The sequence below is a fragment of the Periophthalmus magnuspinnatus genome, chromosome 14 (assembly GCF_009829125.3).
Source record: "Periophthalmus magnuspinnatus isolate fPerMag1 chromosome 14, fPerMag1.2.pri, whole genome shotgun sequence".
Lineage (NCBI taxonomy): Eukaryota > Metazoa > Chordata > Actinopteri > Gobiiformes > Gobiidae > Periophthalmus > Periophthalmus magnuspinnatus.
The window spans coordinates 13,308,434-13,331,885 of NC_047139.1; the positions used below are offsets into that span (position 1 = coordinate 13,308,434).

General features: G+C 39.7%; 1 protein-coding gene across 2 annotated transcripts in view; it reads right to left on the reverse strand.

The window, feature by feature from the left end:
• Window positions 1-23,452, reverse strand: part of ncam1a (neural cell adhesion molecule 1a) — a 543,500-nt gene that overhangs the window by 22,465 nt on the left and 497,583 nt on the right. The window contains exons 14-16 of one of the 2 annotated variants that reach the window (XM_055226538.1): window positions 19,635-19,759; window positions 18,242-18,422; window positions 8,474-8,958 (exon numbers count right to left, since the gene is read on the reverse strand). In XM_055226538.1, the coding sequence (XP_055082513.1) occupies window positions 8,879-8,958; window positions 18,242-18,422; window positions 19,635-19,759 (386 nt within the window). In that variant the 3' untranslated portion in view covers window positions 8,474-8,878. Of the gene's footprint in view, window positions 1-8,473; window positions 8,959-18,241; window positions 18,423-19,634; window positions 19,760-23,452 lie in introns of those variants that run through there. The other variant, XM_055226537.1, reaches the window with a different exon arrangement.

The window sequence follows — 23,452 nt, forward strand, 5'->3', positions numbered from 1 at the left end:
AGCAACTCGAGGGACATGTCTGTGAGCTCGGCATCATAATAACAGTTAGTTTTAAAATTATTATTATTATAGTGCAAAGTTTTGTTTTGATTATGCATAATTCCAAAGGGTAAACACACTCCCAGTCTCAGTTCATCATTTGTAGTTTGCAGATAAAATGAGTTTTCACAATGGCGTCTTTTGAGCAACTGAAATGAACGGACCCAAAAGATTCGAATCCCATAAAAGAGCCGAAAGTCCCATCACTAGCAGGCACGACAAATATTGTGCTCCGAAATATATTGTTCCAGCGCTCATATCTTGAATGATAAGTCAAGAAAGTCATTATCGTGAAAGGTTTAAATCTGACCCTGCTTGCATGTTTTTAAATTTGAAGTTAGTTAATTTGATTGGTCTCCCGTGTGAGAAATCTTTGAACTGGGGGAGCTACTCAAAATATTCCCTTATTCAAGCATCTGACAGTATCAAAACACCAGACAATACCACAGTCACAGTGAAAAAAGCCTCTAAAAACACACAAACAGCATAGTAATAGATGACCTTATTCCACTCAAAGAACTGTATGAAGACGTGGACTAAGGGAGTGTGACGTCACCCATAGTGTTTGGCTCCACATCGAGGCTGTTGAGGCTCTTCCCGCTCACACTGCTGATTTAGCAGGGAGTGGGCGCTTAGCAACGCTGTCAATCAAACCTGTTTCTAATGCTAGTGGGAGCGACCTTGGGGAAAGAAGGTGTGTGATTGGTCTGGACACAATAGCAAAATAAAAATGCCAGTTAATACAAAGTCAAGTGCACCCATGCTCACTTCCTGTTTGGAAAGCGGTGGCTAGCAGGTTGGCTATGTCCAGTCTATGATTCCAACCCGCCCACTTTTTCCTCTAAATGCTCCAAACTGCACTTTCTTTGTGGTGGTACTTCCAGGATAATTTAAGAAAAGTTTTGCCTCTAAAATCTGATATAAAGTAGATTGTTTTGTGTGAAACGTTTAATATTTTCAATGATTCTCTGGGAGGCTTTAACATGGCTCTGTAGTCCCTATGGAATTTATTCACTGTCAAGATCAACAGCCCCATGCAAAATATAATAACGATGGCGGCGCCCACGGCAAACTTCCGGATTAAGGTGAATATGAACAGAAATTTGTTTATGAGCATTTGATACAGCAACGACTGCGTTAAGACGGGATTCAAATATGATCCTTATATTTTAGATTTTTATGTACAGACCTCTTTTAATTTCATACCTTGACAGTTTCAACTGCACCCTGTGTCTTCCTCATGTCAATGTGACGTGTCTGGTCAGCTGATTTAAGCAGTTTTTGCCGCCGTCTTCCTTCATGGCAGTAAGACAACAGCGCCATCTGCATCACGTTACAGCAGCATCACGTGACACTTCTGAGGAAAGGTATGAAAGGTCTGTACATAGGAATCTAAGGTATAATCAGTACAGACGACCAGTGGTGGAACGTAACAAAGTAAAAGTAGTAGAAAGCTGTTCTTAAGTTACATTTTTAGGTATCTGTACTTTACTTAAGAACATTGAAAAATTGATACTTTTTACTTTTATTTCACTAGATTTGAGAGCAGGTATCTGTATTTTCTACTCCACTGCATTTTTGAACAGGACTGAAAAGTAAAAGTATTTTTTATTATTGTTTGAGACCTGAAAAGGGGCTGAGGGGGTTTATTTTTGGCACGTTCGTAGTTTGAGCAAACAAAAAATATACCAAGAAAAATCTATTCAGTTGTTTTTATTGAACAAAATTCAGCAGAAATCTTTAACAAAATCACTACATTTGAAGTCTTATGAGACCTCAAAATGTGCACAAAATACTTTTACTTTTTACTATTTAAATGTATTTTATAATAACTATTTTAAAACTTTTACTTAAGTAGATTTTTTAACTTTAACTTTTACATGAGACTGGACTATCAAATATGTCCTTTGGAAAAAAAAAATTGCCCACTCCTAGTTCAGTTCGAAAGTTGGGGTCTATTGCTCCAGGACTTGCCATGGCTGCCAACCTGTTGCCTTGTTCTGTCTGTATTTACTCTCTGGTCTGGTCACCACCCCCTATTTTACTTAACTACATACATCAATACACTATTATATTGTGTATTTGTGGTCACTGAATTTGACAATGAATGATACCCAATCCCCCAAAAGCCTTTTAAACATTAACTAAGTTCAGCAGATCCTAAACACTTCTTTGCTCCGCCACAAGAGGGTGCTGCTGCTTCACTGCTGTATTAAAACTTCCCTTTCTCAGACTGGAGTAGCCATATACATATACATCTACATATAGCATGAAACTGGAAGTTGTGGAGTTGCAGAATACGAGGTGATAAGGTGCTGATTGGATGATGGTGTCTGCAACCAAGAAGTGTAAGAGTGTAATAAGAGTTAAACAGTTATATTTAAAGAGGGGGTATTGAGCAAAATCGACTTATTGGAGTTTTTACCATGTTATAACGTTGTTCCCTCATCAAAAACATGCCTGAAGTGGCTTTAGATGTCATCAATGTATGTTTGACTAATCTTACGATCTCTCCCGTGTCCTATTCAAACCCTTCTTTAACGGTTAGCAGTACGACTCAGCCCACACGCCTACGTCCGTCACAGCACTTTTTCATAAATATACTAGAGCAGGATCCAAAACAATACACTACAACTTCACAAACCTGATATGATATCCAGTAGTTTGTGTTTCCAGTGATACTCTGAAGAGGGAGTGATTTAGCGCAAAAACGAAACTGAAGCATGTTGTTTCCAGCGAATATAGCATTTTCAAACCGATAAAAGGCAACACAGCAATTTAAACATATTGTGTGTTAACAATAAACCCCATAGAAGTGTAATATCGTCTCGTGAAGCTATCATTTGCTGATGTACCTACCCCCATGCATTTGAAGCGGTGCAATTATGTTATTTTTTCAGAAATATACAAGAGCAGGCTGCAAAACAATACACTACAACTTCACAAACCTGATGCGATGTGCACAAAAACAAAACTGAAACTAATTTAACATTTTTCAGCGAATATAGCATTTCAAACCGATAAAAGACAACACGGTGATCTAAACATGATATGTGCTAACCGTAAACCCCTTAAACCCTGATGTATCCCCCCATGCATTAGAACTGTAAAAGAAATGAAGACCATTCCGGTGGATGTGAGTACAGAAAAATGTCTGGATGTTTATTAATCCTCACACATAGAAGTGGAACCACTCAGGGCTGGTTTTAGACTCTCCATTCTCTCTGCTTTGGATCCTGATGCAGAGCAGTGTCCAGACAGGATATGAACAAACAGGGGCCTCTGATTCAACATGAGCTACAAGTCTCAACGGCTGGATCTAATTAGACTAATAGCTTTAGAAGACGGCAACAGCCACCGAGAGTCCTTGAATGATATATAAAAAAATCTATAATGTGTTTTGAGAGGTTTAATTTAATGGTTAATCATTTTGGCATTACCTAAGGAGTACTTTCTGCATTTTTTGAAATGTTCTACAGTCTTAAACTGTAAATCTCTAATGGTGGTTTCAGATTCTACTGTTTTTTCTGATTAATTATGTTGTACTTTCCAATTAAATATCCAAAACGTAAAGGTAAATGTCGAATCTGATCATTTCTGTGAGCGACTAGACCCTGAAACCACCGGAAAAGCTACACGAGCACAAAAGCTAAGTGTGTTAAATCAGATAAATTTTTAAAAATGCATTATTGTCAGGATTTTCAAAACAAAACTGACCCCATGAAGCTGAAAATCTCAAATGTTCAAATCTATCAAGATCTAAAACCGTCCCCGTTTGTTCCAAGTCCTGCTGTTTACATCAGTCGCTTCTTTTTACCTTGATTTTTACATAACACAGCTAAAAAAAAAAACCACTTTCACACATTCCCAAGAGAAAAACAAGGGTCTAAAATCAGCTTTATCATCCAAGTCCGACTTCATGTGTCATGGCGGCCAAAGCGTCAGGATTGCTTAACTGTCACGGCCAAAATCAACAACCCTAGTTACCATAGTTACATAGAAAATACAGTCAGATGAGACGGACATCAACGAAAAGCACACAGCAATCAAAGGGAGAGGAGGCGGTAATGTTATTTCAGTATGTAAAGAAACATAGCGTGAACCATTATGAATTCTTATATTTCTGAAAAGAGTACAGTATATACACTTTGTCACAAACCAGTATTTCAGCATATCGTTCACTGCGAAAAGGAAAATGACTTGAGCTCAGGGTGTTTATCTTGTTTGAGTAGTTTTGACTATTAGTTTTGACTTTTTAAAGTGCATATGACTTTTTTTTGTTCTTTTTTAAACTATGACTTGGTTTGGTGGGATAGTATCTGTGGTAAACATGTATCATAGTTTTACATCAGTTAAGTAGAAGTAAAAAAAAACAAAAAAAAACAGACTGTATAAATGAAGCTCGTCGTGGCTAATGGTTAAACGGGTGAAATTGGAGCCAAGATACATATTTGGATTGACGAGTCCGAGTATCATAGCAACCAAACAGCCAATCCGGTGCAAGGCTGTTGAAAGTAGCTCCCGTAGGTTTGATTGGCATCGCTTAGCAACGCTGTCAATCAAACCCGTTGCTAACGCTAGAGGGAGCGACCTTGAGAAAAGAGGGCGCCTGATTTGTCTGTTATTCCTGTTCATATCTTGACTTAAGGACAAACTAGCGAAATAAAAATACAAGGATCATGTAGCGTGGATTAATACGAAAATTTTAAGACCAAAATGACAATAGCCAATTCAATAGTAAAAGAATTGGAGTCGATGGAGCAGGAAGTGCGTCCATGCTCACTTTCTATTTGTAGCGTGGCGCCAGCAGGTTATGTATGTCCATTTATATGTACAGTCTATGGGTAAAATGTTAAAAAGAAAAGTACAAATATACAGGAAGTACACAGTGCTGCCAGTGTACAACCAGGAAGTCAAATTATAAATCACAAAAAAAAAAAATAAATGAAAATAAAATAATAAAAATAGGCACTGGTTGGAGATGGGACTGAATTGCAAAACTTCTGGTAATGCATTTAATCCGTTCTTCAACCAGAGAGCAACCTGGCAGGAGTACCTAGCTGGAGTATTACCCAACTATCACAATAACTGTGCTAAAAAAACCAAAAAACATGATTATCCTAGTTAATGTCTACTATTGTCTACTGACTAGTCAAAACTACTCAAAACAAAATTACTATATTGAATTCAAATTATTTTAAAACTGCATTATGTAACTTTTCTGGTGAAGAGTCCACCACCTGCTTGTCTTCATCAATATGGTTTTGCTTTTCCTAGAATATTCCACCATATGGCATTGCTCTTTCTATCCCCATAAGTTACAGGTCAGATCATTGGACAGGCAAGCAAAGCAAGTTTTTCAAGGTATTTTTGAGCAATAAAAAACTTCAAATAGCAGCCCACACAAAGCAATGACTTTGCCACGGAGACAAGCAGGTACCAGACCCTCCTACCAAGAAAAATTCCGCAATGCGCTTTAACGTCATATTCCTTTATCGCAGTGTTTGATTCACAAACAACAAATTACACCCCCACCAACGTTATGTGGATTTTTTTTTTTTTCATAAAACACTCCAGAATTGAACAAAAATCCCAAATGAGGCACAGCTCCTCTTTCTTAGGCCCGTTAACACATTCATAATGCTAGCCCGGCCCTGCGCACCCGCCATCCATGTGTTTACAAGTCGTCACGGTAACAGGGGCATGCAGAGCTCATGCGGAGGAGACCCATACTGAGTTTAGTACAAAGTAAAAGTCTATTGCGTAGTTAGAGTGTATTGTAGACACATGTTCAAAGACTGGGAGCATATCGTCTCACAGTACTATATCCATTCTTCATAGTGTTAAGGCATTATGAATGTGTTACTAACTAAAATTAAAGGTCCCATATTATGCTACACTCATTAAACTGCTCATTTCTCCATTCTAATTGGAAATCGTTAGCTGCTACTGTTGTTAGTCGTCTTTAAAGTGAAACTAAACACTATTTTTTGCTACTAAACTGTGTATATGATGTTTTAATAGCACTATCTGGTCCTTTTTTGGGGGCAATTTTTGTGCAAACTAGGTATATTTAGAGCTTTGTGTTCAAAACTGTGCTGCCTATAGTGGCCACAGCAATTTCAAGTACTACGTGACATCACACAGGACTGCCCAGACTACGGCCATGTGAATCTGGTTACAAATATCTGGCTGCAGGGGCGGAGTTTGTCGTGCGTATACCTGTTAGACCAATCACACTGTTCCTTATACCTCCAGACTCCACCCATCTTCCTCTTTCCTCTCTTCTTTAGTCGTCCAGGTACTTCCCAGTTTAACAGCTCTATTTGAAAAGCGGTTTTGGGCAGAGTAGGTGTATAGTCCCCCTTTAAACTGTCTCATTCTTTTGTGTCCATGTGCCCTCTGCTGGCAACAGTGGCTATTCATTCATTACTATGGCAGCAGTCAAATTATTATGTAGTATTATGTTTTACAAATGGATTAAATGAACAGAAAATGAGAACATTTACTTGTTGTTTACTTGTTTTCAATACATTTAGATTATCTTAGGTTATAAAAGTCCAAAATGCTAATGCTAAACCGTTTAACTATAGTTTGTAAAGCTTAGGAGTTGCATACTATAGGACCTTTAAACAACACAAGAGAACGTCACGCCACCAGTACATTTACATGGCATCTGAACACATATACAGTACAGGATCAGTGCAAGAGGGAGACCTGCTTGGAACTGTGCGACTATTGGAGACACGCAGTTATTCCTGCTGCCCGACCTTTGTATAAAATAAAAATATTCTATTCTCGTTTTACCTGTAGACATTCCAGTGTGGTCTGAACATTCTATTTTTACATACATTTTACTGAGTGGTCAGAAAGAGTCATTGCATGCCTTTATCCAAATCTGTAATGAGGATTTGTAATGTTAAAAAAAAAGTATAGTGGTACATAAACAAAAAGCTATAGTTCAAACCAGAGTTAGTACTTCATTAATTTCAGTTTTAACCAGTTTGATCCTCGTTTGAAACAGATCATGCCAACGTTTTTTTTGTTTTGTTTTTTTCATAATGGTAGTCAATAATCGTTTGCTATTCTAACTCATTCTCGTTCATTTCTAAGCTAGATGTCCATTGCACGATTGTTTACGATCAAGGTTCTCAAGATTCCAGTGTTCCGTGACCGGGATGAAAACCACACTGCTCCTCCTGAATCCGAGGTTCGACTATCGGTTGAATTCTCCTCCCCAGTACCCTGGAATAGACCTTACCGGGAAGGTTGAGGAGTGTGATTCCCCTGTAATTGGAACACACCCTCCGGTCCGGACGATATCTCTTGGCTGGCCTGGGAATGCCTTGGGGTCCTACCGGAGGAGGTGGAGGACATGTCTGGGGTGAGGGAAGTCTGGGAGTCCCTGCTTAGACTGCTGCCCCCGCGACCCGGCACCGGATAAGTGGAAGAAAATGGATGGATGGGTTCTCAAGATTAGTTGTGCCCATGACCAAGTTTGTCCAAACTAAAATCAGGGTCTAAGCTCCGTACGGTAAAGTCATCAGAGTTGCACTGATTAGCAGAGGCCAGTGCTACATAATATTTGTGTTTTTTCAGTTTTTAAAGTTGACCTCTTCTATTGTAGCGCTTGTGTTTACTGTTGGTTACCGTTGGCCACTTGTCTGACAAAGATCAATCGCAGATGCAGTGAAAGGAAGGCTCACTCTGAGACCAAGACTCCAAAATATCAAATATTCTTGATATCAGTTGCAGCTCGTCTTTGGTTGTACAGCGGTTCTGAGTTTGACCTTTGCCCCTTTCTCGCTTGTGAACCATCGGAAATTTTTCATCGCACACAGCTAAAATCGTGCAATAGACATCCAGCTTAAGACCTGTGTTAGTATCTGCTTTGAGTTGGTAGTGAACTGGTTAAAGGGCTTATATTACACTGTTTTCTGATCTATGTTATAATGTTGTTTCCTCCTAATACAGGAAGTGCTCCACTGTATTTTTTAAACTCTATGCACCTTCAATAGAATCATTTGGATAATTTCAGCCTTGGAATTACTCATCTCTACTGAACTAAAGGTAAAAAGTAGCTGTTAACATGAAAACTACTTGAAAAGCAGAACAGAACATTTTGAGCTTTGGAGATGTAGACAGACTAATAATAAATGATTATTCAAACATGTGTGAATGAAGCAAAACACAACTCCGGGTAAGTTTTTGCAGAGGTAACAACATTATAACATGGCTTAAAGTTCCCGAGAGTCAGTTTTGTGTAATATAGGACCTTTACGACCTGTTTAGTACCTGTTTTGACTTCATAGTGAACTGGTTAAGCCCTGGTGACACTCTGTAGTTCAATAGCTCCAATTAAGGCCATATCCACATAAGATCTTTACACTCAGGACCTGGTTTGAAAAAAAAAAGTCACTTTCAGATGATGATACGTGCTTTAAATAGAATATATCTCTGTGTGGACATGGTCTAATCTTCTTTGTACTATCTCTACTTGTACAATCGCAACTTGATTTCAATCTCACCAGTGCATGTAAATGTACTGAGTGACACATTCCCACAAAACAACATGACAAAAAAAACAAATTCAAAATCAAAATTCCAAAATGAATCTCTCCCCACACTTGCGACAGATGTGATGCCGAGCACCCTGTTATAACAACATGAACCCAAATGTCTTTATCTGAGTCGAATCGTTTGGAATCTTTCGTGTGGCTGCACCAGTGTAAAAAGGCATAGAAAGCGAAGGAAGGAGTCTGGGCCTGGCAGGTTTTTTTTTCTTTCTCTCTTTCTCTCTAAGAGCTCAGACAATCCCCGGTCTCCGTCTACAGTCAGTCTACGAGAGCCAGAGGGCCGTCAGTGCGGAGAAAAGAAGTGCTCCCAAGCTCACCGACACGCATTGGCAGCCCAGGGTAGCTGCAGATTTGCGTTTTTTGAAGAGGCAGACAGAGGCACGAGGAGGCACAGACACAAGAGAAAAAAGTCGTGGATGGAGATGGTTGGATGTTCCAGAGGTGCCCAAGAAGAAGATCACACATGAGGCAGGAGAAGAGGAGACAGACAGACACACAGACAGGGAGAGACAGAGAAAAAAACAGGTCAAATACATGAAAATACAAGTCTGGAAAAAAGTTCGGAAGCTAAAACAAAACGAGAAGGAAGATTTAGTGTGAGCGGAAGTTATAGGGTTAAAGAAGTGCGTTAGGAGTGCGAGTGGATGAGGTATGGAGCGAGCGTGGAAGAAGCAGGCGTGAGGGAGGGAAGGAGGGCGAGGCGAAACGGAGGAATCGCACAAGGTTAGGCCTGGGGTTAAGATGCACTGTAACTTTTCTGGTGGAGGGTTCGCTACATGAGAGAGAGTCACCTGTGGCGTTCAGGTAGCCAAATGAAGCAGTTATAGCGGCTAATCTGGATCAGAATTCCATATTTAGAATTCCAATATTCAGTAGAAAATGAATTGGAGCCAAGACCGAATGCCTTCCTATTCCTATCTTTATATACGGTCTGTGGTCTGCTACATGCTTGTCTCCATGGAGGTATTTATGCTTTGGAATTACGCACGGAATGACATTTGACGCATTTATCGCCATGGAGACAAGCACAATGTCGGATCAATGGAGAGGTGACCCTGTGCACAGTAAGAATGCTTTTTTTTTTCCTAAGGTATTTTAAAGAAATAAAACATCTGTAACTGATTAATGCAGGAATGCCATACTGCAGAACATTCCAAGCAGACAAAATAACATCATGAGGAAAAGTATTTGGCTGACACCTAACCAGAGAAGTTACACAGTGCAGCTTTAAGTCTGTACTGGTATTATTGTATTATGAATTATCAGACCACATCAGTTAGACCAGGCTTCAGCTCAACAGCATTAGTTTGTGGTTAACTGCACATGCTATTACAACAATCAGAAGAACAAGCAAACAAAACCGAATTTCAAAACCGATCATGTTGAAAATATGTTGTTAAATAAGGGTTGTTGTCAGGGGGTGCTGCTAAACCAATGTCTCAAACCACCAGAAGAGTAAACATGAACAATTCAACACCTGACAAGACGGATTTGATAAGTTTGAAATGTTGATCTCATCTTTGAGGGTTAGAAAATTAACAAAACACTTCCAATAATCCAAGTACAATGTTTTTTTTCCTCACAAGAATCATGTGACGTTTCTTATTGGGTTATATCCTGCATTGGTAACAGAACAGCGCCATCTGCAGTCTGACCTCCACAGGACATTAGCTTACTTAACGTGTAAATTGTGGCTCCAGACAGTAAACAGAGACAAGGGGCCCTATCAGCTTTCACAGACCTGAGATGGAGAAGTCAGACAGCAGATGGCGCTGTTTTTGAGCAATGCATGTCAAGGTATAAAGACCAGGCTGTTGAAATTAATTAAAAAGCAAAGCGTATCTTACCAAATATACACTATTGATACTTTGCAGCTGATGTCATCAACATTCCCGGGGTTGAGGGGTGAAGCTAACTAGCAGCACTGCATTGTCTCTGTTACTCAAGTTAGACTTTAATCTGAGCTTTGTTTTAACACAATCTGACCAAAAAGAACGGACTTAGTTGGAATTACAACAGGTTCGCTGATTTGTGCGGTTAAACCAGTCCACGCTGACCCTGTTTTGTTGAAAATCAAACATCTCCATAGCCGTATATGCAAGCGCCCCCAACATGATGTTACAGTAAAGTCTCAATAATGGAGTATTCAGGGTTTACGCAGACCAGGACCATAACTTTCATGATTGCATTATGGGTATGCGTATGTCGTCCATACATCTCAGCTGGTAAAATTACATGAATAAACATACTTTGTTTTTCCGTCAATACATGCACAGACATAGAAAGGCACATAAAATGGTAAATGGCAGCATGACGAGCCAAAGCAGGAGGAAGCCATGCACACATACACAACAGCTGGTCTGTCTAACCATGTAGGGAACAGGTATTTAACGGTAATGCTGTTATTGTTGTGTTAGCTTAATGTGGGCGTTAGCCGGGCAGATCCGCATAAGCACCTGTCACATCTGTCAGTAATAGTTAGCATTAGCTTGATATTTCGCTCAAAGTGGAGAATGTTTTATCTGTGCACAGCAGGGTGTAGTGTGCACAGCGGTGAGCAGTGCCATTTAAGCGCAGCCCGGCCGCACATGTTGGTTTAATACAAGCTGGAATTATGAAAATTTGACAGTATAAGAATCAGCGTGCTATCCAGATCTATACCACACAGAAATAGAAATGCTCTAAATTAAGAAGATTTACAGAATTTTCAAATGTAATGTTACTAAGTGCATTTAATGTAGTTACACAATTCAACCCACCAAAGCAAAATCCCACATAATCACCCTTGAATCACTGCAGACAATGTGTATTTGATTTGATTTAAGTTCTGAATTCATCTTGTTTTGAGTAGCTTTGACAAACGACACATGTATTTTACTAACTCGGCTTAGTTAATTTGACTTTGATTATATATATTTTTTCTTTAATATCGGGTAAATTCTCTTATCTGTTATTCAGGTGAAAGAGTAACACAATTCTGTTTCAGTTTGTAACCTAGATATGTGTAACAACCCGTAATAAAATGCAACAATGAACAATAATAATAGAATAGATTGATAGTCTCATTGTTAAGTGTGCACCTTCAACTACCTTACTCCTGATTGGTTCTTTGGTTTCGTGCTCGGGAATTCCAAATATGGTCCCTGGTTGCAGATTAGCCGCTATAACTGCTAGCCTTGATTGGCAACCGGCCGCTATGGGCGACGTCACACTCCCCCAGTCCACTTCTACAATCTATACAATCTACGGGAACAACCTATGATAACTGTGACACTGAATGTAACGCATTATGTAACAACTAAGAGAAATAAGAGAACCATTATGTGATTATTTTTCTATGTAACAACCTGTAATAACATGTATTTAACCATAAACCTACCACTTACTTACATATTTTAGCATGTTATTACACAGTTTGTAATAAAATACCTAATTTATCAAATGTACTACCAAACTGATTTCAAAATTATACATAGAAACGGAGGACATAGCTAAAACAAGCCACTAAATCAGTTTGCAGTCTAGTCAAACGTACTCAAAACAAGATTTATATTCATTAGTCATTGCACGTATTACTTTAAAGCATATGTTTGTGTGATGTATCACTCGTGCGTCTCATACAGTGCTTTTAAAAATAGAACAGGGCCACTCCGGCAGCTGTTTATAGCCGTTCCTATATTAGTAACAGCTGTGGAACATGGCCAAATGAAATGCAGATGTTGTAGCTCATATAAATCCCTCATGCGCCCGGAGCTACAGAACGGGCCTTCAACCGTAATACCATAAACACAAAATCAAACCATTACAATCATTACAGGGAATTACAAGCTAGTGCTGCGCAGAGCTAAATTGACTCCGAGGCTGTTCCGAATAGATCCCAACCTCCTACGCTAACATGGCTATTTTCCAGCAAGCTCGGAAATTCACGTCAAAACTAAAATGGGAAAAAAAATCCGTATTGGTCATGCACGGAACTTTTTTTTTTTCATTTCGGTACAACGGCTGCATCCCTGCTGTTTTTTTTTCCTATTCAGGTCAGAGAATGGATTGAGGTCAAGCGCTAAACCTGGCAGGGGAAGAAAGAGAGTGGAGCTGATACAGAGGGAGGACAAAAATAGGGCTAAAGATGAAAGGATGGAGCGGAGATAAAGTGTGGTTAATTTATGATTTTAATATGTTAAAGATTGACTATGATCTTTGTCGTCTCAACACTTGCCAATGTACAAAGCATGGAGAGCTAGCATGTTCCGCTAGTACCTTCTTAGCCCAGCAGGGTATTCCTCAAAATGCCATGTTTTTGAGCAAAATTTGTCTTGCCTCAGTACAAATATAGTGTATAAGCAGCTCTTGAGGTCAAAATAAGTTGCTCGTGTACCGCCTGAATCTAACTGTAGAGTTTTAATGTCCTGGAATGAGGAAGTGTGTGGTTAGCATGCTAGTTGCTGTTAGTAAAACTCTGCTCTGGCTTCTGAAAAGTGCTTTTAAACTCATCACGGTGAATAATTAGGATGAGGAATAACTTTGGACCACTGCAAACCATTGAAAACGAACTTGTTTTGTTCAAGTTTTTATGACAGCAAAAATCAGGTACTGTGCCTTTAAGAGGAAGTGAATAATTGCTGTTTGCATGTACCAACGCCAAAGTAGCATTTACAACTGTAGCATTAGCAACTACAGAATTAATAACCTCTAAAACCAATTCAACCGGCTCGTATTCTCTTGTTTTTTACTTGAAATCAAATAAACAGTGGCAAATGACCTACATCGCTCAGAGAACCAAGGTTACAGCTTAACCTAAACGATACCTGTGATTCTTCTCACGGTTTTCTCCGTGTTCAAAACTAGTTTAGACCTGTTGATCCTACCACACGTTTTAATTTCTTCCACCAAGTTACAATTACCATGATCACTGTACAACGCTGTGATCCGAAACAGAAGCAAAACATTCACAGGATAAATTGTATTTTTACATCTGGAAAGCTGAAGTGGATTTCAAACGATTTAGCACTCAACGCTCAGTTTTATATGAAATTTGGCAAATGTGAAAATGCATATAATTCTGAAGCAGGCATTTGAGTATGCATGGCAACCCTCTTCCATACATTAGCATACATTTTCTACAACTGTGATGGTATGCTGACAAGATTTGCTGACCTCAAATCAGATGAAAATGAATGAGCAATGAATAAACTGGACTTTTTAAACGCTGTTACTGAAGTGTATGCAAGAGGGACAAGATCCAAGCTTATAATTTAACAGTTTGGATGTAAATTATTCTGAAGATTCTCATACTAATAATTTTTGTCAATGGAAACGAGAAGGAATTATATACATTTGGGTCTGGGAAAGTACTATATCAGTACTATACCATATTATGCTACTTTCTGATCTATGTTATAATATTTCCTCATAAACATACCGGGAGTTGTGTTTAAACGGTTTGCAGTGGTCAAAAAATTATTCCTCACTTACCTTATGCATTCCGACCCTCCAAAGTATTCACCGTGATGAGTTTATAAGCACTTTTTTCAACTTTAAGAGACCAGAGCGGAGTTTCATCACTGTAAATCTAACAGCAACTAGCATGCTAACACATTATACCTGATTATCTGACATGACGTGCTTTCTTATAAGATGCAGACAGTACGCAGTGGACTTATTTTGACCTCAAGAGCTGCTTATATGTTATATCTGTGCTGGGGCAGGACTGTACTGGGCCACTCCATTGAACACCATTACACTGTTATATATTGTGTATTATTTTGGGTGAGCGACAGTCTTCTTCACTTCGGCGGCTCTTGGTTTGTCTGACCCGCTGCTCGGGATGGACTCGGGTGAGTGAAAAGAGGGTCAAAGCACGTGTTAACGGGGCACGTCTCAAATGAAGTGTGGAGAGGAGAGCTGTCAGATGGACCACAGACAGACACAAGGAGAGAGAGGGAGAGAGAGGAGAAATATAGTCACAAGACAAGACTGGAGATTTGCTATAGGGATCTGGGGGAGAGAGGAGGGAGGGATAGAGAAAGAGAGAGGAGGGTGGAGGGGAGGTGTAGAGAGGGAGACAGAGGAAGAGAGAGAGAGAGAGGAGGGTGGAAGGGAGTGTAGAGAGGGAGAGAGAGAGAGAAAGAGAGAGAGAACGGGACAGAAGGAAACAAAGGTGGGAGAAAGGAAAAGGTGGACAGAGGGAGAGAGAAAGATGAGGGAGGAGAATGAGAGAAAGAGAGAGGAGAGTGGAGGAGGGTGTAGAGAGGGAGACAGAGGAAGAGAGAGAGAGAGAGAGGAGGGTGGAGGGGAGTGTAGAGAGCGAGAGAACAGGGAGAGAGAACGGGGAGAGAAGGAAACAAAGGAGGGAGAAAGGAAAGGGTGAACAGGAGGAGAGAGAAAGATGAGGGAGGAGAACTAGAGAAAGAGAGAGGAGAGTGGAGGGGGGTGTAGAGAGGGAGACAGAGGAAGAGAGAGGAGGGTGGAGGAGGATGCAAAGAGAGAGAAAGAGAACAGGGAGAAAAGGAAACAAAGGAGGGAGAAAGGAAAGGGTGGACAGAGGGAGAGAGAAAGATGAGGGAGGAGAAATAGAGAAAGAGAGAGGAGAGTGGAGGGGGGTGTAGAGAGGGAGACAGGAAGAGAGAGAGAGAGAGAGGAGGGTGGAGGGGGATGTAGAGAGAGAGAACAGGGAGAAAGAACAGGGAGAGAAGGAAACAAGGGAGGGAGAAAGGAAAGGGTGGAAGAGAAAGATGAGGGAGGAGAACGAGAGAAAGAGAGAGGAGAGTGGAGGAGGGTGTAGAGAGGGAGACAGAGGAAGAGAGAGAGAGGAGGGTGGAGGGGGATGCAAAGAGAGAGAAAGAGAACAGGGAGAAAAGGAAACAAAGGAGGGAGAAAGGAAAGGGTGGACAGAGGGAGAGAGAAAGATGAAGGAGGAGAACGAGAGAAATAGAAGAGAGTGGATGTAGTGGGGGTGTAGACAGGGAGACAAAGAAAGGGAGAGAGAGGAGGGTGTAGAGAGGGAGAGAAGGGTGGAGGGGGATGCAGGGAGGGAGAGAGAGAGAGAAAGAGAGAACGGGGAGAAAAGGAAACAAAGGAGGGAGAAAGGAAAGGGTGGACAGAGGGAGAGAGAAAGATGAGGGAGGAGAACGAGAGAAAGAGAGAGGAGAGTGGAGGGGGGTGTAGAGAGGGAGAGAGAAAAGAGAGAGAGAGGAGGTTGGAGGGGGATGTAGAGAGAGAGAACAGGGAGAGAAGGAAACAAAGGAGGGAGAAAGGAAGGGTGGACAGAGGGAGAGAGAAAGATGAGGGATGAGAATGAGAGAAAGAGAGAGGAGAGTGGAGGGGGTGTAGAGAGGGAGACAGAGGAGGAGAGAGGGAGGGGGAGAGAGAGAGAAGAAGAGAGAAGGAAACAAAGCAGGGAGAAAGGAAAGGGTGGACAGAGGGAAAGAGAAAGACAAGGAAGGAGAATAAGAGAAAGAGAGAGGAGGGTGGAGGGAATTGTAAAGAAGAGAGAGGAAGAGATAGATAGAGAGAGAGAGAATGGGGAGAGAAGGAAACAAAGGAGGAAGAAAGGAAGAAGTGGACAGAGAGAGAGACAGAAAGATGAGGGAGGAGAAAGAGAGGAGGGTGGAGGGAATTGTAAAGAGGGAGAGAGAGAAAGAGGGAGAGAAAGAGAGATAGAGGGGAAGAGAGAATGGGGAGAGAATGAAACAAAGGAGGAAGAAAGGAAAGGTGAACAGAGAAAAAAGAGGAGTAAAGAGAAAGAGAGAAAGGAAGAGAAAGAAAGAGGTGAGGGTGTTGATGAGAGGGAAAACAAGGGGGGAGAAGGAGAGAGAGAAAAAGAAGGAGGTTGTAGAGAGAGGGAGAGAAAGACGACAGGGTGAGAAGGAAAGAGAAAGTGAGATAGCAAGAGAAAGGAAGAGAAAAGAATAGGAGAGGGGGAGATTTGAAGGGAGGAGGGAGAGAGGGGAGCTAAGAGGAAAGACTAAGAAGAAAAGAGAAAGGGAGAGAGAGAAAGAGGAGAGATAGTGAGGAGGGGAGTGACAGGAGAAAGCATGCAGAGGAAGAGAGCAGAAGAGAAAGGTTGCCAGTAGCTATTCCAAGTTTTTGAGAGAAAAAAAAAAAATCATAATATGGAGCCAATGATTTGAATGGTTGGTCGTTGTATGAAATGGCCTCAAAATGGCCGCCGGTTGCAGAAACATCAAAACAACAATAACACTCGAACAAATACGGACTTCAATGGTGTTCTCAGTGTCGCAGTTTTAATCTGATACCACAACCTGAGCTGAGGGAAAAAAGCGAAAGTAAAAGTAGTCTCATTATAACCAAATACTACAGTAAATACTACTAAAGGATTTCAAAATAAAACAGCAAAGGTGACAGGGAGTTAGGGAAGGGTAGACGCTCAGGTTTAGCTTAATGGGGATGCAGCCAAAAATGAGTTCTTTCAACACAACAGGACACAGAGGAGAGGCTCACCGCGACCACAGGGACTTTCAAAATAAAATGTGCTTTAGTCCTGTACGGTTATGTTGTTTCCATGACCACCCCATTGAAACAACAAATAGAATGTTCCAATGGCAAAAAAAATAATAAAAATCTATCATTTGTTTAATCTCACTTTTTTTATTTCTCAAAAGTATCTTGTCACCTCTCCACAGATCTGACCTGTAACTCTGCATGCTTGCCTCTATGGAGAATAGGCAGTACTTCATCAGAGGGCACTTTTGTGTTTAGAAAAGTAGGTGTTTGGTGCTAACACTAATACGATTTTGAGTGATAAGAAATATAATAAATTGTACACAAACTGAAGTAATCTACATATATAACTATTAGGTGGCCATTACTTCATCTTTTTGTTTTATATTTTAAGTTTTAAAAGGGCACTATGCAACTTTTCTGGTCTTCCGTTTGCTTGTCTCCTTAGAAATCTTATGACTTTGCCTGAAATGTTTCATAGTGTAGAATTAAATGTGTTCATCTTTCATTTATTCAGTCACAAGTGTTTTTGTTGCCCAAAAACACGTAATCTTACTGGGAGCGGGCGCCCTCCTCTCCACAGATCTGACCTGTAACTTGCCCTGGTTGTGTCTCCTGTGTCCATGGAGATGGACAAGTTTAATGCAATTTTTTCAAAAACTCCAGCCAAAGCAGTAACCATGGACACAAGAGGTTGCGAACCCTAAACTAGGTAAATTACATATTGCACCCTTGATAAAAGTTAGCATTAGCTTTGAGACACGGTGAGCTAACAGCGTGCTTCTGTGCACAGAGCCGATTATTGAAGTCCTTGGAACAGTCTCACTGAAGATGTGAGACAGGCATCTACTTGTTAAATCCAGGTTCAAAATGGTTATGTTTGGCTGTGCATATGACTAAAAGGCTTTTATTCTGCACTCTTCTCTTTTATTGCTAATTTTATGATGATTATTTGTGTTTTGATTTGTCTGTGACTCAATGTCTTTCTTATTCTGTAAAGCACTTTGAATTACTGTGTGTACGATTGACTGTATTTTTGCAATTTTGTGGTCCGGTGGATGCCTCTCCCCTCTCTCCCGCTGAGTGAAGTCGCTTAGCCGTACATGTGGGTGGATTGTGGGTCGGAGATCGGAGAGGTCGGAGGGGTCGGAGGTCAGAGTGATTACCTGGCACAGTGGTGGGCTCGGAGGCCGTTCTGAAGGACAGGACCCCCGGCAGGGACTTGCCCTGCTGGTTCTCTGCCACCACGTGCACCTCATACTCCGTGTTATACTCCAGCCCGCTCAGCACCACGTACTCGCTGCCGTGGGGGAGGCGGATCTCGGGCTTCCAGTCCGACGTGTGCTTCTGAGAGGGGGACAAGGGGACGGTTAAATGGTTGCAGGTAAAAGTTATGGAATTACATCAATATATGTCATATCTGCTGGAATTATAAACGTTATCCTAATTAAAACAAAAAACAAACTAGGCAAGATTTGTAGTTGGACATTAGTATTTGTCCACTGATCCAAAGGTTGGTGGTTCAAATCCCGCTCCTACAGATGAATGCTGTTGTTGTGTCCTAGGGCAAGACACTTAACCCACCTTCAGTGTCTGCGTACACTGGTGTATGAATGTGTGTGTGAATGTGTGTGTGAATGTGTGTGTGAATGTGTGTGTGAATGGGTGTGTGAATGTGTGTATGAATGTGTGTGTGAATGTGTGTGTGAATGGGTGAATGGCTCTTGAATGTGCTTTTAGTGCCTTGAAGGTGGAAAAGCACAATATAAAAATGAGACCAGTTGTCTTAACTTTTCATAAGCAGTTTAAGAGTCTTAATATAGTTGTAAAGCCCAAAAATACACTAAAATAAAAGTGTTTTTTGTTGTTGATGTTTTTTTTTCAGTTGGATGTTTTTATTGCACTGAAAAACATAAAAAAACCCAAAAACATGTGTCCTCACTCTGAGCGGGCTTGCATTTCCACAAACCTGACTCTTATTTGGCTTGGAAGAAGGAGCGCTTGTCTATGGCATATCTACGTCCATGAAGAATGTTCCGAAGTATGATTTTAACTTTCTATTTCCATGGAATCATGCAAGTGATGTGCCATCTCCACAAAGTTACACAGTGTCACATTAAAGTTATTATGGCCTCAAAAAGAAACAAAAACATTAAGTGTAATCTCCCAAACAAGTGATATTTTGAGGTTATTTGTATGATCCATTCCCGACTTTTGGTAGATTTGAACCTCAACCAAAACTTCTGTAGTAGTGATAGGACTTTTGGCTCCTTTGTGGGATCTGAATCTTTTGTACCTGTTCCTTTCAAAGAGCCGCTTATCTTCATCTTACTACTAATTTCTATAAAAGCTCTCACTCGGGTCATTTGCTCTGCTTCTGTGCTGATTCTTGTGTCAGTTCAGCGTTAACCAGTTTAAAAATACATTAAAATTTGAAAGAAAGGGATTTGGTTCTTTTAAAAAATGATCCAAATGAGATCAAATTTAAACCCATGAACCTAAGCTATAAAATACAGTACACTATATTATGGCATACTTAAATCATGCAGTTGTACTTACAGCCTTGTACCGGACCAGGTAGTGCTTGATGGGAGAGCCGCCGTCGTCCTGCTTGAACCAGTTCACCTTCAGAGCATTGCCTTTGTTGTGAACCTTGACCTCCAGTTTGGGAGCAGCAGGTTCCCCTACACACCACAAATACAAGCATTAACATTACAGACACGCAATAAAATGAATAAGAAATAAATATAAAAAGTACTTCAGTTGTAAGTTGGAGACTGGTAGGTTTCAGTATTTGTATAAAATTGTCTTAACTAAACTAGTGCTATTTCATACTGTGTTTTTAAAGAAAGTTGTTGGATTGAGAGAACACTGTTTGAGGCTTTTTTTTTTTTTAAACATACAAAATTAATAAAATGCTACAATCATCTTCTTTCCACCAAATTATTTATTATGTTTTATTATTATTATGTTATGGAATACACGGTGAAGGATTACAATGGGTTGAGTGTCTGCCCGCCAACTGGAGGGTAACCGGGAAACCACTCCATCTTTCATTCTTATTTTTATTGTGTCATTGAGCAAGACACTTCACCTGGATTGCCTATACTACAGTCACAATATAGGGCGCTGAGTGAACACGTTGATTTTAGAAGGGTATGTATGTGTACTACCACTACAAGTTTGGACACACCTTCTCATTCAGTGCTGTTTTTCTTTCTATAAAGTTATAAAACATACAGAAAACTTCAAATATATAAAGCAAGTTATACGGAATTATGTAGCAAAGAAAAAAGTAACTTAACTAAATATATTGCGATATATATTTTAGATTCAAATTTTTCAAAGCAAAAAAAAAAAAGCAAAGGCTATTTTAAATGATCAAACCTCGAAAAAAAAAAAAAAAGTTTATTTTGTGATCATTCATAGTTTTGATGCTTTCAGTGAGAATCATGTAAATAATGATGAAAATAAAGAAAGTATTAAAAAAAAAGTGTGTAAGTATATGTATGTAAGTATATGTATGTATGTATGTATGTATAAATAAATAAATAAACTTCTAAAACAAATCCGCCCACACTCATTCTGTCTATGGGCTTGTGAAAATAAAATGACAGAGCTTCTAAAATGTTATTCTTGTTTTGGTGATAACAGCCCTGTTCCAAATGTTCCACTTGTTCCTGTTTAGAGTCGTGCTTGGACAGCTTGTGTTGTATGTTCTGCACAGCCAGCACAAAGTGATAAAACAGAGGAGGAAACTGATGTGTCACAAATGTTTTATATAAATGGGCTTTCTGTCATTTCTTCAAACATATTTATCATTTTGAGTTGTTTTTTTTCCTCAAGAAAGTCTGGAATTCAGGCGGCTGCATCATAGACTGTATAAAGAAGTGGACTAAGGGAGTGTGACGTCGCCCGTAGAGTTCGGCTCCAACCAAATGAAGCTCATCGAGGCTAACGGTTATAGAGGCGAATTTTTGAGCCGAATTTCATATTTGGAATTCCTATTGTGAGTGTCATAGCAACCAAGGAGCCAATCTGGAGCAAGGATATTGGAGGTAACGCCCCTTATCGCCCAGCGGGCACTTAGCAACGCTGTCAATCAAACCTGTTGCTAACGCTAGTGGAAGTGACTCCGGGGAAAGAAGGCGCCTGATTTGTCTGTTATTAATGTTCATATCTTGATTTACGGATAAAATAGCAAAATAAAAACATCAGGATCATGTACGACGGGTTAATACAGACATTTTAAGACCAAATTCTCCATCTTTCTTTGAGTCTGACAGCTGCAGTTATGGAGAGAGGGGTGACAGTTTTTCAATAGAAAATTGGAGCCAGAATCGATAGAGCTGGAAGTGCGCCCATGCTTGCTAGCCTATATGAAATGCGGTGACTAGCAGGTTAGCTATGTCCATTTATATATACAGTCTATAGGCTTAAATCACAAGCCGATTATCCAATCACAGAAACACACGGTCCACATGTGTCTAAAAAAATATGGCAGCTTCTGAGTAAAAAAAAACAACGAATTATGCCGAATCAATGAGTACTCTCTAAACTCTTATTTAGACTATTTCCGGTAAAAAGAAGTTATATATTTTGTTCTAAATTATACAAGAATATACAGGAAAAGATGTGCTACAAATTAGCAGTTGTGATTGGACTGACATAAGTTAGGATTAGGTATTTTAATGTCTCCCATGCTTATCCTCCAGCTAGGTATTCCTGACCATGGACCTACAGCTCAAATTCTGAGATGGGTCCCCTGACCACTGCTCCTGAAGATGGGTCAAATGCAGAACACCACACTCACAACAGGAACAAGAAATGACATTGTATTTTATGCTGTGATGAGGTTGTATTTGATAGGTTGATAGGCTAATGCTAACAACTATAAAATGCAGTGAATTGGGACATTAGCTTTAGCATCAAATTTGTCTGTGTCCATGAATTTGAGAATTATGAAAAAGTTGGACCGTTGCTATAATGATTAACAATTTAAAAGAAAATATTATATCTTTGTAATGGGAAAAACTCCTCAAAATGTTGCATATAACAGGAAAGAAGACACCTACGAACGGCTAAACTATGCTAGCATTATTAGCATTATTGGCGATAAGCAACACCAAATTCCACTGTTCATATTTTTGTCATTATTTGTTGAAAAGATGTGTAAACTTACGCATAAACTAAACGCATGTCGTCTTAAGCTAATGCTAAAAATGCACATAAGTAGCATATTTCCCCATTATAAACCTCACCTCTACGTAGAAATTTGATATTTTGGTGGCAACAAGACTATTATTGTGGCATTGGTTGGTTCATTGCGTGTGGCAGCATCACTTTAAGTCAAGCCAAAATACACAAAAGCCATTGTACCCCACAGCGTCCTCCCCTTTAAGATCCTCATTAAATTCTCTCCACTGTGCTAGCCTGTAAATAATAGATTTGCTAGCAAGGATTCTAAACGTGTCTAATTTTTTAAACAGGTGACAATTCAGTCGCTAGTATGTATGTATACGTAAATTAGGATGAAATAAAAATGTAATATTTGAGCTAAGCTTGAAGTTGTACTGACAATATATATTTTTGCAGTATTTTAAGTCAGCAATTTGCCACAATGCTAAAATATGAAACTAAAAACGGCACTCTTGAAGGCTAATATAATCTTAAATTATGAATTCTGGGACTAAAATAGATTTTTCTTAAATTAAAACACTAAATTACAAGACAAGATACATTTTTACATATATGAATGGATTTTGAATTATCTGACACAGCAATAACAATCACTTGCTGTTGTAAATGTACAGTATGTAGAACTTATTCACCTGTTATGAAATTAAATATATAAGTTTGAGTCTTGCTACGCCTTTATAATGTACTAATAATTATATTTAACCACAATCCTGTAAACTGCAATAACAAAAAGAACCAAGATAATCCAGCCACACCAGATTAAAGGGCCCATATTACGCTTTTTCTGATCTGTGTTATAATGTTGTTTCCTCATCACAAACAGACCTGGAGTTGTGTTTTGTTTCATTCACACGTTTAACACAAAAACCCTGCATATTTAGGCTGAGTTCTTCTCTCAAACAGAAAACGCTCTGTTCCACCTTGTGATGTCATGTGGTGATACAGGAAGTGCTCCACTGTGTTTTTAAACTACATGCACCTTCACTAGAATCATTTGGATGAGTTCAGACCTGGGACTGCCAATCTCTACAGAACAAGGGGTAAAAGGAGCTGTTAACGTGAAAAGTACCGCTTCATGATATCACAAGGTGGAACAGAACATTTTGAGCTTTGAAGATGTAGACAGACTAATAATAAAGGGTTACTCAAACATGTGTAAATTAAACAAAGCACAACTC